The sequence below is a fragment of the Bubalus bubalis genome, chromosome 9 (assembly GCF_019923935.1).
Source record: "Bubalus bubalis isolate 160015118507 breed Murrah chromosome 9, NDDB_SH_1, whole genome shotgun sequence".
Classification (NCBI taxonomy): Eukaryota; Metazoa; Chordata; class Mammalia; order Artiodactyla; family Bovidae; genus Bubalus; species Bubalus bubalis.
This window is the reverse complement of record NC_059165.1, coordinates 67241474-67256472: the sequence shown is the minus strand read 5'-3', so window position 1 is coordinate 67256472 and position 14999 is coordinate 67241474. Positions and strand designations below refer to the sequence as shown.

General features: G+C 58.0%; 2 protein-coding genes and 2 non-coding genes across 6 annotated transcripts; 2 read left to right on the top strand and 2 right to left on the bottom strand.

The window, feature by feature from the left end:
• Positions 1 to 787: 787 nt before the first annotated feature.
• Positions 788 to 8839, top strand: NDUFS7 (NADH:ubiquinone oxidoreductase core subunit S7). 3 transcript variants are annotated; one of them, XM_006050517.2, is made up of 9 exons: positions 788 to 842; positions 2560 to 2736; positions 4366 to 4399; positions 5293 to 5361; positions 5741 to 5858; positions 7323 to 7502; positions 7587 to 7633; positions 8094 to 8182; positions 8676 to 8839. In XM_006050517.2, the coding sequence occupies exons 1-9, from the start codon at positions 803 to 805 to the stop codon at positions 8771 to 8773; spliced, it is 852 nt and encodes a 283-aa protein (XP_006050579.1). In that variant the 5' UTR covers positions 788 to 802; the 3' UTR covers positions 8774 to 8839. The 3 variants fall into 3 exon arrangements, with proteins under 3 accessions (XP_006050579.1, XP_006050581.1, XP_006050580.1); XM_006050519.3 differs by lacking the exon at positions 788 to 842 and adding an exon at positions 2313 to 2430; XM_006050518.4 differs by lacking the exon at positions 788 to 842 and adding an exon at positions 2365 to 2483.
• On the bottom strand, positions 2180 to 2252 carry TRNAF-GAA. The gene has a single exon. It is a non-coding gene; the product is annotated as a tRNA-Phe (tRNA).
• On the top strand, positions 2385 to 2458 carry TRNAN-GUU. The gene has a single exon. It is a non-coding gene; the product is annotated as a tRNA-Asn (tRNA).
• A 425-nt stretch (positions 8840 to 9264) lies between the features above and the next one.
• On the bottom strand, positions 9265 to 12296 carry GAMT (guanidinoacetate N-methyltransferase). Its single transcript, XM_025292769.2, has 6 exons — positions 12042 to 12296; positions 10927 to 11072; positions 10748 to 10811; positions 10399 to 10466; positions 10085 to 10195; positions 9265 to 9607 (listed from the first exon to the last, which is right to left on the bottom strand). The coding sequence occupies exons 1-6, from the start codon at positions 12220 to 12222 to the stop codon at positions 9467 to 9469; spliced, it is 711 nt and encodes a 236-aa protein (XP_025148554.1). The 5' UTR covers positions 12223 to 12296; the 3' UTR covers positions 9265 to 9466.
• Positions 12297 to 14999: the final 2703 nt, after the last annotated feature.

Sequence of the window (14999 nt, the reverse complement as noted above, 5' to 3'; positions counted from 1 at the left end):
CCACCCAGACCCCAGAGCTCATCAGTACGCTCTTCCTGCATTTGCTTCACCTGTCTGGCTCCAGCCCGGATGGCGTGAGGGGGTGATCAGACCCCCAATGGAAGGAGCAGCACATTTCAACAAAACTGCTTCCTGGGGAGGAGTTCCCTGCGTTTACTTGGGCACCTCTTCAAGCCCATCATCGTTCGGGAAATTGATTAAAACGAGGAATGCCCAGCACAGGCGAGCATGCTGAGAATCTCAAATCAGCTATGCATGTCTGGGCAGTGTGGTCATGGCCTCTCAACTCTGAGGCGGGGCTTCTCCCTCCAGGCTTTCCTGTCAGGGCACCCCCTCCCCCAGCCCCTGCTCGCCTTCCTCCCCTGCCCTGCAGCTTCCCTCTGCCTCTGGCCCCTCTGCCTTCCTCCCTGCTCCTCCTCTAACCCTGCTCCCCACCCCCACCCCCTATCCCTGTCTTCTTCCTCCCTCCTCCCTGCCTGCCCTCTTGTTTACTCCCTGCCCCATCAGACCTGCTTCTGGAGGGTTGCCTGTTTGAAGGTTCTCCCAGGACACCCCAAGCTCCTGATCAGGCTCTTCCCTCCCCATCCAGTGCCTAAGTTATCCAGCCCTGCATCAGCAGTGAAACCGGCCCCTGCTGTCCAGAAACTACATTCTCCTGTGCGCCACTCTGTGGTCTCAGATCTCCGTCTGGAGCTGCACCATCTGAAGGCTTGGGTGGGGCTAGGGGCTCGGCTCCCAGGTGCCTGGCTCACAGGACTAGGACGTGAGGAGAAAACTAGCTCTTAAAAGCTGTGACGTGATCATGGTGGCGATGTATCCACATTGGTTCCTGAATCGTGAACGTGAGTGTAAGATGTTAGCAATAGGGGACACTGGGTGTTGAGCATAGCAAGCTCTGTACTATGTTCACAACTTTTCTCTGAATCAACAGTTTATTTATTTAGGGCTGTGCTGGGTCGTCTTTGCTGTGTGTGCTTTTCTCTAGTTTCGGAAGCAGGGACTACTATAATTGCAATGTGTGGTCTTATCACTGCAGTGACTTTTGCTGCTGAGCACAGGCTTTAGGGCCCCCTATGTCAGTAGTTGTGGCTCTCGGGTGCTAGAACACAGGCTCAATAGCTGTAGCACAAGGGCTTAGTTGCTCCAGGGCATGTGGGATCTGCATGGACCAGGGATTGAACCCGTAACAACTGCATTGACAAATTCTTTACCAATGAGCCACCAGAGAAGCCTCCCGCTCCCCCCGCCCCCCACCCCGCCCACCACCACCACCTTAAAATTTTTTGTTTTTGTTTTTGGCTGTGCTGGGTCTTCATTTTTTAAATTAATTATTTGGGTTTATTTAAAATTTTAAAACAAAAATCCAGCTCCACAGCCTGGCCAGTCGTGGGAACTGAGGACTTGTAGGGTTCCCCTCGGCCCCACCTGCTCTTTACTCCTGCATGTGCTGGAGATGGATGGTGAGGGCGGCCAGATCCCACCTGCCCCTGCCCGGACCTCTATCGCCAGGCTCCCCGACACACCTGGGCTGGTCCTCGCCCGCCAGGAGGAGCCCTGCTGCTCACCTGAGTTCCCCCGTTTAAGAGTCAGTTTCCCTATACGTAAAATGGGTAGAACAGGTGCCCCACAGGATTGTCACAATTAAACCACATAGGAGGGACTTCCCTGGCAGTCCACAGATAGAGTCTGCCTGCTAATGCAGGAGTCACGGGTTGGCTCCCTAGTCAGGAAGATCCCACATGCGTTGGAGCAACGAAGCCCCTGCGACACAACTACTGTCCCGCTCTGCGAAAACAGAGAAAAGCCTGTGCAGCAGCAGACTCAATGAAGCCAAATATAAATACTTAACTTTAAACACACACACACACACACACACACACACACACACACACATCGGAGACAAAGGTGTTTTTGCAAACTCCCTTTTGCCGCTCTTGGTGTTTAGCAGTGTTTCTTTTTACAATTAGCATTCGTTCTAATCCTACCACTTAAAATACATTGGAAATCGAGGTAGAAGAGGGCGGTGTTTTGGGGCTGGATTCACAGTTTTGGGGATTGGCGGGGCGAGTTTGAGGCCTTTTTCCATTCAAGCCCTCCCGCGTTGGCATAAGCCAATGTCAACATCCACACATCAGCTCTGAGTCAAAGAGAAGGATGATGCTAGCAGCGCCAAAACTTTTGCCGAAACCCGGGATCGAACCAGGGACCTTTAGATCTTCAGTCTAACGCTCTCCCAACTGAGCTATTTCGGCTGGATAGCAGGGGCCGTCCTCGCCTCCTGACTCCGCCCCGCTCTGTGCGGCTCGCACGCAAACGTAGCTCGGGCTGCCCATGCGGGCCGCGCATGCCTCGTAGGGTCGCGCCTGCAACTCAGCCACAACGCCGTCTCTGTGGCGCAATCGGTTAGCGCGTTCGGCTGTTAACCGAAAGGTTGGTGGTTCGAGCCCACCCAGGGACGGAGCTCGCGCTTTTTGCTTCCCCGGGTAAGAAGAGAGTGGGCTACCCTCTTCCTTTTGCCAAGACTCTCCGCCCACGCCTCTGTGTTCTATTTCCGCGCAGGGTGTCGGAGTCGGGCGGCGGTGGGGCGTCCACAGAGGCGGAACGTCCCCACCCGAGTTCCGGTTTTTCCGCACCAGCCGAGCCGCTTTGGGCGACGGCCCGGGGCATCCGGAGCGCTACAGAGGACGGACCGTAGAGGTTGTCTGAAGGCCGAGGCCAAGATGGCGGCGCTGGCGGGTGAGCGGGCCGGGGTGGCGGGGTCGGGGTTTAGGTCGCTCCGGGAGCCTTTACCCTCAGCCGCTCGGGCAAGCGGAGGCCGAGGGTGATGCAGGCTGCCATCTTTGAGAGGAATTGCAGGCGGGGGCAGAAGGGGCCCACATTTGGCCCGGGATCCTGCCCCTGAAATTCCCGGGAAGAGGCGGCGCTGGTGGGTACGGCCCTGACAGGGAGAAAAGTGAGGCCCACAGAGAGGCTGGGACCCCCTGGAGGTCACGCGGCCTGGCAGGGCTGGAACGCCACCCAGGGCAGCCTGCCACCCTGGGAAGGGGTCGGTCACCCGCTGAGCAGGCGTCCTAACCCTGGCTGCTCCAGGGCCCTTTCCTCCTCCGATTAGCGATTAAGCGCCTAGGATGGATTCCCAGGATTGTAAAGAAAAGTGGGTATACTGACAGCTCTCAAGATATTGTCTGGGAACCAGGGATCTGTTCTCAGTCCGGGTGCTTCATTAGTCATGCCTGGAATGTCAGGGTCTAGTGGCGGGTCTACCAACTGCTGTGTCCTTGAAGGAATGGAGTGGGCACGTTCCTTTACACAGGGTTGGCAGCAGTCCCTGTGGCGTAGTTAAGAAACCACTGTCATTTCTGTTGGTGAAATGCCTGCATCCTGCTAGTACTGCTGTAGTTTGGGCTATACTAAGGAAAGGCCAAATTTTTAGTAAGACGTGGGTGACCATAAAATGGGTGTTTTTCCTTCCCGTGCAAGTTTGCCGGCCTTCTGAATCCTTACCAGCAGCCTCTTGCTAAGTCTGGACCAGAGGTTGGAATTCCCTCACCTTGGAGGTGAAGGGCATTTACTGTGCTGTGAGCTTACCCAAAACCCTAACTAAGGTCAGGTTAGGGGGCTGAGGCTGAGACAGAGGCAGCTCACACAGGAGTCTGGAGTTGCCCAGCTTCTGGGACTCCGGAACTCCCAGCCCAGGGCCTGGAGCCTCGCTGAAGTCTGTGGATATGTTAACTTGACACACACCTGTCAGTCTGAGTCAAGACCGTGACAGACACTAAGGGAAGCCAGGGAGGCCATCGCTGGGGCAGGCAGGCACCATACAAGAACATGCAGATGTGGCAGGATCAGGAGGGCCTAGGAAGCTAGTGTAGACCCAGGCAGTTGAGCTGAAACCCACAAGAAGGGCCAAGTGCTCCAGGCAGAGAGCATGGCAAGTGCAAGGCCCTGAGGTAGGTGGGACACTGATGTGCCTGAGCAAAGGAGTACTGGCCTCCAGTGTGGGCTGTGTCATTGGAAACAGAGGAATGACACTGGACACTGTCTGGTGTCTGCTTCATATTCTGAAAGATGGCTTTTTTGGGGGGGGGCTATACCTCACAGCTTGCAGAATCTTAGTTCCCTGACCAGGGATCATACCCGGGCCCCTTGCAGTGGAAGCACGGAGTCCTGACCCCTCGACCACCAGGGAAGTCCCCTGAAAGACCGCTCTGTACCAAACATTTGTTAAATGGAGTCTAGATAGACTGAGGGTGAGAGAGAGGGGGTGCTAGGTCCTGGCAGGCAAATGCCTAGCTGGACACTCCCAGCCAGTGTGGCCTGATGCTGCCTCAGCTCACTGCCTCCACCCTGTGGTTCTCTCTGCAGCTCCCCGCCTGCTCCACCCGATCCTTGCTGTGCGGTGAGTGCCTGCCTTGGGCTCTGATCCTGACCCTTTACCCACAGCAGTGAGGCCCTGGCCGGGAGGGGCTTAGACGGAGCCATTAGGGTGCCTCAGACTTGGGAGGGCCCTCCAGCAGCGCCAGGTTGGGGGTCGCCTGGCCTGCAGACCCGTGTCTCCCTGCCCTCGTGCCCTCAACTCAGCCATTACCTGGCACTGGAAGGCTTCTGGTGCATTTGCTCAGGCAGCAGCCCTGTGCAAACCTCCTTGGGACGGGAAGGCAGGTGGCTGCCAGGCCCTTGGTGCAGACAAAGCCCAGAAATCCAGCCCCAGCCCCAAGCTTTCAGGGACACAGCAGATCTCAGGGGAGGGTCTTCTTCTTCCTTTTTTTTTTTTAACACCAAAAACATTTTGTTTTGGGTTGCAGCTGATTAACAATGTTGTGATAGTTCCAGTGAAGAGACTCAGTCATATATATACATGTATCCATTCTCCCCCAAACCCCAGGGAGGGTCTTCTTAATGGAGGGGAGTTGGGGGCCCTGAGGACGGCGTGGATTTGGGCTGATTTTATTTTGATAGGCTTTTCCCCTAGGAATAAAATAGATAATGCAAAGCAAAGGGAAAATGGGAAAACAAGGAAAATTTCAGATGCAGAGCAGGCACTCTCTAGACCAGGGATCAGCAGATTTGTTTCCGGAAAGGGCCAGATAGTGAACATTTTCGGCTCTTTAAAAACTGCCACAGCCACCAAGAAAGTGAATGGGCATGGCTGTGTGTCAGTAAAACTTAATTTACAAAAAACAGGTGGAGGGCTATATTTGGCCCCTGGTCAGTCCCCCCACGCTGGTCCCAGGGTGACCCTGTCAGCAGGCACCCTGGGCTCCCTGTCATGTGTGATCCATCTCCTGACAGCTCTGGCATGGGTGCCGCTCTGCAGGTGCGAGGGGTCCATTCCAGCATGGCTGCTGACAGCCCGAGCAGGTGAGGCCGGCCTTTCCAGGAGCTATCCCCCAAGCCACCACCCGCCCCCCCCCCCCCACTGCCACAGCAGTGGCCCATGGCAACCCTGGGGCCCTCCCACCACCCAGTGGGGCAATGCCAGGGATCCTTGCCCTCAGAGTCCTGCCCAGCCCCCTCCTGCACATCCAGGCTGATGGCTGCACATGTCCAGACCAGGAGCTTCCTGACAAGAGTGTGTCAGCCAAACCCGTTTTCCAGATAAGGAGACCAAGTCCCTGAGAGGACAAGGTCTCACTGGGACTGTAGCAAGGCATGTCCTGCCCCAGGCCTGGGCAGCAGGTGGGGGCAGAGGGGGCGCCTGCCTGGCTGACGCCTCCCCATGCCATGTGTCCATGCCCAGTACTCAGCCCGCCGTATCCCAGGCCAGAGCCGTGGTCCCCAAACCTGCCGCACTTCCCAGCAGCCGGGGCGAGTATGTGGTGGCCAAGCTGGACGACCTCATCAACTGGGCACGCCGGGTGAGCCCCTCCCTGTCTCTGTCCCTCAGGGCCCTGCTGCCAAGTGGCCACAGAGTGGGCCAGGCCCCTCTGTGTGGAGATCTGAGGCTCTGATTCTCAGGATCTCTGCCCTTCCCCCGCCACCTCCCAGAGAGAATGACCTACCTCCTTCCTGTCCTTCTGTCTTCTGTTCCTCTCTTTGCTCTTTTAATGTAAAGCCCATGTTTTTAACTGGAAATGGGCATGAAAACAGTAGCTCCTTCCCAGCAGGTATCCTAACTTCCACCCACCCCCCATGTTGGCCTTGGGACAGTCTGGGTATCCTTGTGCTCATCTGTGTCTCCTTAAGACACATTTCTCTGTCCTAGGACAGGGGCTCCTTTCAGTGCCCCTAGGGCGCCCCCCTGGGGAACAGGCCCCCATTGATGGTGCTGTACAGTGTCCAGGCAGTGAGCGCCCGTCCAGACCCGCTGCTCCAGGGTGGCCATGTCATTGTGGCCAGGCACTGTGGAGTCGGCCACTGTGGGCACTGCTCGGGTACCCTGCCATGTTGGGCTGCCCTTGCCCTCTGGATGGCCCAAGCTCTGTCACCTGAATTAGCACATCTGCAGGGCAGCAGGGACCTTGGCCAGATCCCCAGATGGACACAGACAAGCAGAGAGAACATCTGGGGTGGTGGGGGGCAGGGGGTGGTGAGAATCAGACACTACAAGTCGGAGGGAAGTCAGGGTGCATCCAGGAGGGCTTCCTGGAGGAGTTAGCCCTTTGAGTTCAGGCACTGTTGGGAACAAGGCCCTGCAGGGGCTTGGTCGCAGGCTCTAAATCTGTGCCAGGAGTGATCACTGGGCACCCAGAGCAGCATGTGCCATGTTGGAGACCAGATTTAGGGGAGACTCCAGTACTCTTGCCTGGAAAATCCCATGGATGGAGGAGCCTGGTAGGCTGCAGTCCATGGGGTCGCTAAGAGTCGGACACGACTGAGCGACTTCACTTTTCACTTTTCACTTTCATGCATTGGAGAAGGAAATGGCAACCCACTCCAGTGTTCTTGCCTGGAGAATCCCAGGGACAGTGGAGCCTGGTGGGCTGCTATCTATGGGGTCGCACAGAGTCAGACATGACTGAAGCAACTTAGCAGCAGCAGCAGCAGGGGTTGTGTGCACTGTATCATTAAAACTATTTGCAGTTGGTTTTAGGGCTTTTCTGTTTTTCTTTTTGGTAACGTGGCTGCAGGGAAGCATGGACCCACTGGCCAAACTCACTTTGCCCTCCTGGTGGGCAGTCCTGGACTGGAGCAGCATGCTCAGGCTGGTGACTAGCATCCAGAATGTCTTGGGGGTCTGGAGGTCATGTAGTCACTGTGGGCTAAGGGGTCATCTTTGAAGAAAGGCTAGGCATCTGGATTTTTCTTTGTGAAATCACCCAGTTTCTTTAAACACGGTGGGCCCCTCAGTCTGGTCACTGGCCACCTACCCTGCCCTGCAGAGCTCGCTGTGGCCCATGACCTTTGGCCTGGCCTGCTGTGCCGTGGAGATGATGCACATGGCGGCGCCCCGCTATGACATGGACCGCTTTGGCGTGGTCTTCCGTGCCAGCCCACGCCAGTCCGACGTGATGATCGTGGCTGGGACGCTCACCAACAAGATGGCCCCTGCACTCCGCAAGGTGGGCCCAGCCCCAAGGCTCACCCTTACTCCCTGTCCCCCACCCCCCAGCCTTGAGCTGCACACAGACCCCTGTCTCTTCCAGGTCTACGACCAGATGCCGGAGCCCCGCTATGTCGTATCCATGGGGAGGTGAGTGCCCAGTGGGGCAGGGTCGGATGACAGACATGCCAGTGACACACTGGCCTCTCTCCTGTCTCCTTTCTGTGCTGCCTTCTCACTGGGGTCATCCAGAATGTCCCCTTCTGCCCGTGACAGTCGTGCCCCCACCCCAGCAGCCTGTCCAGTTCCTGTCTGTGTCTGCGGTAGGACCATAGGAGGGACGTCCTGCTCTGGGGGGGCTGCAGCCTTCTCCCCATCTGGCCAGCTCCTATTTCTCCATGCCATTAAAGGCTGTGTAGTCATCTAATTTCTTGGTGGAGGTGGAATTCACATACTATAAAGTTCACCCTTTCAAAGTGGGGTTTGGCACATTTACAGTTTTGTGTACCCATCATATCTATGGAAGAGGTGTGGGTTGGGGGTTGGGAGAGGGGAGAGAGGTGGCCACGGTGGTGGGAAAGGCCCTCACAGCCCCGCCTCCCACCCCCAGCTGTGCCAACGGAGGTGGCTACTACCACTACTCCTACTCAGTGGTGCGGGGCTGCGACCGCATCGTTCCAGTGGACATCTACGTCCCAGGTGAGCCCCTCTGGGCGCACAGAACCTCCTCTTCCCCCACTGAGAGGGCTCGCCCTGTGAAGCATGAGCAGACCCAGGGTCCCAGAAGAGTGACACCTCAGCCTTTGCCCTCGTTGTCCCTCCCCAGCTGTGTATCTTTGACTTTACCCGGATTCAGCTCGCTCCAGTCTGCCCCCACCTCTTTGCAAGGGTCCTGGGGAGCGGGGCAGTGTGGCCTGGGTGTCAGCAGGCTGCCCATACTTGTCTCCTGGGTCCCGAGCCAGGTCACGTGGGGGTAAGGAACGTGGACAGGGCAGCTCACCTGGGCGGGGCCCTCCCGGCCTTCCCCCACCCACGTCTTGGCCTGGAGGTCCAGTCCTGGGTTCATTCCGTCTGTCTGGCTGGCGGACCCCGAGGGTGGCCCCGCCCACCTGCCCTCCCTCAAGCCCATCCCAACTGGCATTGGGTGGAGGGGTCAGGAGCTTGAGGCACCGCTTGCACCGCTCCTCTCTAGGCTGCCCGCCTACGGCCGAGGCCCTGCTCTATGGCATTCTGCAGCTGCAGAAGAAGATCAAACGGGAAAAGAGGTTGCGGATCTGGTACCGCAGGTAGTGCTGGCGCCCGGCCGCCCTGAGCATCGTCCTCCCAAGAGGCGGTCAATAAACCCGATCAACCCTCCCTGCGCTCCCGCCCAGCGTGCTCTGTGGGCCGGGGCTGGGGAGGGCGGGGCGGAGAGGGGAACCTTGCTCTCGTGTGGGGGAAGTTGAGACCCTGGGAGGGCGTCGAGTGAGAAGCAACAGGATGACGGTAGAGTTGGGGTGCAACCTGACTGGGTGGGACCAGAGGGTCTGGATCTTGGGGCTGCCACCCTGTGTGGCCCTGACCTAGTTTTGCCTCTTCTGAGGACCCTAGGTGCCTACCAGCGGGAGGGCGGGGGGGGGGGGGGGGGGGCATCGGTGATTGATTGTCAATGTCTGCTGAGGGCGGGACGGGAGATCGGAAACTAGTGGGGAATGGCCACCGGCTCCAAAAAGCCCTTGTAGCAGATTTCTTTCCTTTTACCATTCTTTGGAGAGGCAGGAAAAGTAAAAGCAAACACACACTTGTGTCCCACTGCTGATGGGCCAGACCAGCATTAGCGTTTATTTCATCCCCAGGTCCTCTGGCAGGGGTAGGGAGGCTGGCGTGGGTCTGGACCAGGGCTGAGGGTTGGAGCCCTCAATTCCGGTCACAAAGGTACTGAGTAGGGGTAGGGGTTCCCGAAACCCAGGGCCCCCAGGCGGCGTGGGCAGCTGGCCCTTGGGCTCAGTGCTTGGTGACCAGGGGCGTGATCATCCGCGGGAAGGCGTAGTAGCGGCAGTCGGCTGGTGGGACCAGCTCCAAGACCTGTGTGCGGATGTTATCCCGCCGGAAGCCCGCCTCCAGCAGGGCCGGCACCTGGGTCTCCTGGCCAGAGGGAGGCGCCACGTCACAGGGAGTGGCGAGCAGGGGTGACGCTCTGCAGCCCACCCCTCTGCCAGGTACCCTGGGGGCTAGGTGGGGTCAGAGGCCTGGGTGTGGGTGTCTCCAGGTGTTCAAACACCACTTCCAGGCTGTTAGGGGGTATGGCCTAGTACGTCCTTGCAGATAGAGGAAATCAAGTGGGCAAAGGCCTGAGACAAAGGTGGCCAGACCAATAAAGAGAAGCCTGGGTGCAGGAGGGCAGAGGGAGGGGTGCGGGGACTCTGGGCTGCATCCCTGTATCCCCAGGGCCTGGGGGAGCCACCAGATGTCAGCATGGAGAGACTGATCTCTCCTGATGTACAGGTGGGCGCTGAGTCCACTGAGGAGATCAGCCCATAGGGCTGGCGGAAGCCAGGGACCCTCCCCAGATCACAGCTGTCTCCCCACCCAGAGTCACTTCCCAGGATGGGGGTGGGGCACCTCAAACATGGTGGTGATGTCTGAATACTTGGTCTTCATTAGCTCTCCCCAGGAGGTGAGGTTACAGTAGGTGAGGACACCCCCTGGCTTCAGCAGGCGGAAGGCATGGTCCTGGGGGTGGGGGTGGGGGTGAACAGTGGTCAGGAAGGGATGTGAGGGTGGGCAGAGGTGTTCCCAGCGGACCTCCCACCTCCTGGAAGGTCAGGGGAATAGTGGAAGGAGAGGTGACCCCTGCATGGACAGCAGGTGCCCCCCACAGGGCTGGCCCTCCATCCTGTGGCTGGTAGCCCACATTCCACCATCAGTGGCCCTACCCGAATGAAGTTGAACTGGTGAGTGTGCCAGGTCTCCTCCGACAGCGGGTATGTATCGTACAGGATCCCTGTGTGGGAGGATGGAAGTCACATGGTTGGGGAGGCAGCCTCACCAGGCAGGGCTGCCAGTGGGAGCCTTGGGGAGGCCCCAAGTGCCATGGCCACTTCTACGCATCATGTCTCTTCCATCCTTGAGGTATATGCGCACCTGCATGCAGGCTCCTGGACGTGCATCCGTCCGTGCCTGCCTCTTGGCTCTATGCCCCAGTGAAACATCAAGGCTTCAAAAGCAGGCAGAGGGGCTGGCAGGCCCTGCAGAGCAACCCCCCCAGCTCCCAGAGCCCCTCACCATCAAAGTGACTGTCTGGCAGGGTGGGTGCCACCTCCTCCCACAGGCCTTTCAAGGGAACCACCTTGGGGCAGAGGAGAAAAAGAAGGCTAGGTCAGAGGGGGCCCAGAACTCCATCTGTTACAAGGGAGGGGGCAGGGCCTTCACCCTGAAGACGGGCCAAGGGCAGAGAAAGGTACCTTGTGTGGCTGCTGCAGGGCCCAATCCTGGAGCCGCTGGAAGACGCCCTCGTTGCACTCAATAATCCAGTGCTCCTCAATGGGAGCCTCCTGCACCTTTGTGGCTGCGATGGCCATGCCGAAGCCCACTTCTAGCACCCGGCCCCCTAGGCAGACAGAGAGCCCATGTGTTACCCGCAGGGTGGGGCTGGTGAGGCTACCTGGAGGAGGGGGCACGGCTTTGGTGGGGAGAAACACTTGCCACAAGGACCGGGCAGCACAGCAGAGCAGAGGTGGGACAGAATACAGCAGCTCTGAGAGGGAACAGCGTGGGCCCGGGCCAGTAGCCAGGGAGGGTGGCCTGCCAGGGAAGCCATGGACAACGACTACTGTGCTGGCCAGGCCAGGGAGCAGGGCAGACCCTGGACCTTGAGCCCTGGCCCAGGCTGTTTACTCTGAGGTTGCTTATCTGCCGATTTGGGCAGTCTGCAGCCCCGCAACAGTGAAGTCAACAAAGGACAAGGAAGAACCAGGATTCAAGGCCCAGGCCTGGAACAGACGGGGGCGGGGATTGATCCCCTTTGGGTCAAAGACGGAAGCAGAGAGAAATACCCTAACCAGGCAGGGACGCTGGCTGTGCACATTTGGTAGATGGGGACACAGAGGCCCCGAGGTGGCACGCACAGCCTCTGGGGTCGTGGGGATCCCTCAGCACCCCACGGGCTCTGACACCTGGTGCAGGGCCACCTCCAACAGCTGTCTCCTGGCCTTAGCTTTCCCGGAGCTATTCTTAGCTGAGGCGGGCCTCCCGCGACTCCTAGGCAGAAGTCCCCACGTGGGCTTGGGCAGCACCTCGCCAGGCTGCTATTCCCCGTCCTCGGCCTCGTGCGGGGTTGGGGGGAGGGGGGGAGGGGCGCTGAGTTCCGCGTCTGAGGACCCATCCCCGAGTCGGGGCGTCAGTGCTCCTGGAGAGGGCGTTCCGGGTACTCAAGGCGCCCGGAGCGCCCCCAGGACACCACCACTGCCCTTGCGAGGGGCCCCACATTCCGGGCGAAGAAAGAAGGCGCACAGAGACTCCGCCGCGTCGCCGGAGAACGGGCTGGCCTCGGTCGGCCCCGCTCGCCGGGCCGGGCTACCTCTGGAGGTGGCGGCGGCCGCCAGCGCGTGCATGTAGGGGGTCTCCCAGCGCTCCATCACCGGCTTGCCCAGGATCTGCAGGTGCGTGTCCGACGCGTCGTAGGCCGCGGGCGCAGCCCGCCACGCGGGGCTGCAGTTCTCGCCGGGCGCGAAGATAGGGGTCGCGGCGGGGGCGCTCATGCTGCGGGATAGACCGCGCACCCTGCAAACTCCAGAGTGGCAGGACCCGTCCCTGCAGGGCCTTCTGGGCAGGGGGCGGGGCGGGGCGGGGCGGATGGTGGGCGGGACGGACGGCTCAGGGCACGGGGCGCGAGCTCATTGCACGGAGGCACGAGCGGCCTCTAGCTGCCGTAGTGGAAAAGGCGGCCCTAGGTGGGTCCCGGATCCCCGCGACGGTCCCTCCTCCCGAAGCCTCCAGCGCCTGGCGGGTAGACCAGGCATTGGAGCCCTCGGGGTCCTCACCTTGTCTCTTTCCTGCCTCAAGTTTCCTCATCTGTCACCACCGACCGCATCAACATACCCCTCCTTGCTGGAATGTGAAGGTCTAAGGATTTTCCAGACAGGGTTGGACGTGCTTTAGTGTTTACAATTACTCATCCTTCAGAAGTGTTGCAGCGGCTTATTTTAGCCTCATCATTTTTATCTTATTTATTAAATTTTTCGTTTTGGGCGTGCCACATGTCTTATGGGATCTTATTTTCCTGACCAAGGATTAAAACTGGGATGCGCAGTGAAAGTGCCACCAAGTCCCAACCATAGGACCACCAGGGAGTTCCCTTATCCCTCCTCACTTTACAGGTGGGGAAACTAATGCTCCACAGGCAAAGCTGGCAACCTCACAGCTGTGAGTGCAGGGGTGCGGGGACCCAGAACAAACCCTGACCACCATTCCTGAGCTCAGATCACTCCCCCACGCCACCTGAGACCCCACAGGCCTGATGAGCAGCTCAGGGCGCAGAGGCCTCCAGCGCTGGGCCTGAAACACCCACCCCAGCAGTCAGGAGTTGCCAGATCCTCCTCCCTAGGACAGTGGGCAGGACAGCCCACCCCTGCTGTCTCGCCCCAGGGCAGCCTGGGAGTCAGCTATGTCCTCTGTCTGCCATGCTGGGATCCGGCCCCAAGTGGAGCTGGGATGTCCTCCAGGCTGTTCCTTTTCCTGTCTGCACACAGGGGCCCCCGGGTGTGAGTCTGGAACACTCCATCCCTGCCAAACCTTTTGCACATCCCAGTGAACATGTGGGAAAACTGAGGCCCAGAGAGGCTGAGGTCTGAACAAAGATCCATACAGCCAAAGCTATGGTTTTCCCAGTAGTCAAGTACAGTTGTGAGAGTTGAACCATAAAGAAGGCTGAGTGCGGAAGAACTGATGCTTTTGAACTATAGTGCTGGAGAAGTCTCTTGAGAGTCCTTTGAATTGCAATAAGATCAAACCAGTCAATCCTAAAGGAAATCAATCCTGAATATTCATTGGAAGGGCTAATGCTGAAGCTCCCATACTTTGGCCACCAAAGAGCTGACTCATTGGAAAAAATCCTGATGCTGGGAAAGATTGAAGGCAAGAGAAGAGAGCGACAGAGAATGAGACTGTTAGATAACATCATCGACTCAATGGACATGAATCTGAGCAAACTGTGGGAAATGAGGACAGGGAGCCTGGCGTGATGCAATCCATGGGGTCACAGAAAGTCGGACATGACAGCGAATGAACAACAACAAGCCACGCCCTTCTGTGTCCGCCTCTGAATGGCTGTTAACAGCCCTGACCTGGCTCCAGACTCCTCCCCACAGTCCCTGCCCACCCCCTGCAGAGCTCCTATGTCCCTCCTGCCCCCAGTCCTTTGCACACACTCTTTCCTCTGCCTGGACAGCTTCTCCTCTCTCCTGGCCTGGTTGCCTTCTCTTTCTGCTTCATGGCTACAGCCACACCTCCTCTGGGAGGCACCCCCCTTCCAGGCTGAGTACAGCCCATTTGAAGCTGTTTTATCTCTGGTACCTCTCTTTGGTATTTTACTCACTGAAGGTATTTCTTTAAGGTGGTATTGTCTGTCTGACCCACCTGGTACACAGAAAGTGCTTGATTAAATCTTGGGTTACATCGGTTCTCATGTGGTCTGGATGGAAGAGACTCTCAGGAAGAGGCACGGTAAATAGATGTCCCAGGCATCAGGCACCAGGCACTAGGGCTCAGCTCACACTGCTTTTTGTCTCACATGAGTTCATATTGTCTGGTTATGGCTGTGCTGGGCACTGTGGTGGGGGCCTTGCAGGCATGCACCCCAGTATCCTTAAGCCACCCTTGTACACAGGAGGCATTAATGTCACCCAATTCAAGCGATGCCCCAGAATGCCCAGCCAGAAACAAGGGAAGGCAGGCTGTATTCATTAGCTATTGTTGTTGTTGTCCAGTCACAAAGTCATGTCTGATTCTCTGATCCCATGGACTATAGTCCGCCAGGCTCCTCTGTCCATGGAATTCTCCAGGCAAGAACACTGGAGTGGGTTTCCATTTCCATCTCCAAGGGATCATCCTGACCCAGGAATCGAACCCACATCTCCTGCATTGGCAGGTGTGTTCTTTACCACTGAGCTTCCAGAGAAGCCCTCTTCGCTATTGCTATATAACAGATTGCCCCAAATGTAGCTGCTTAAAGCAACCCAGTTGAGCATCTTTCTGTAGGTCAGATTCAGATGCAGCTTAGCAGGTCCTCTGCTTCACAGCCTGTGGCATGGCTGTAATTGAGATGCTGCCCAGGGCTGGGAGACTCATCTGAAACCCAGCTGGGGATGTGTCCTCTTCCAGGGTTGCTCACTGGCAGTTGGCTGCATTCAGTTCCTGGCCGCGTGGGTCTTCCTGAATTTTCACCTTGGCTTCTAGCAAGACGGAAGTCAAAACTGTTTACAGTCTGGTCACAGAAGGACATCCCCACACCCTGGCCATGTCCTATTGGTTAGAAGCC

Coding starts and splice junctions, on each gene's coding strand:
- NDUFS7 (XM_006050517.2), top strand. CDS start 803: ATGGTGGCGATGTATCCACATTGGTTCCTGAATCGTGAAC. Junction 7,634..8,093: donor TATGTCGTATCCATGGGGAG/GTGAGTGCCCAG, acceptor TCCCACCCCCAG/CTGTGCCAACGGAGGTGGCT. Junction 8,183..8,675: donor AGTGGACATCTACGTCCCAG/GTGAGCCCCTCT, acceptor GCTCCTCTCTAG/GCTGCCCGCCTACGGCCGAG.
- GAMT (XM_025292769.2), bottom strand. CDS start 12,222: ATGAGCGCCCCCGCCGCGACCCCTATCTTCGCGCCCGGCGAGAACTGC. Junction 10,812..10,926: donor CCCTGCAGCAGCCACACAAG/GTACCTTTCTCT, acceptor CTCTGCCCCAAG/GTGGTTCCCTTGAAAGGCCT. Junction 10,196..10,398: donor ACCAGTTCAACTTCATTCGG/GTAGGGCCACTG, acceptor CCCCACCCCCAG/GACCATGCCTTCCGCCTGCT.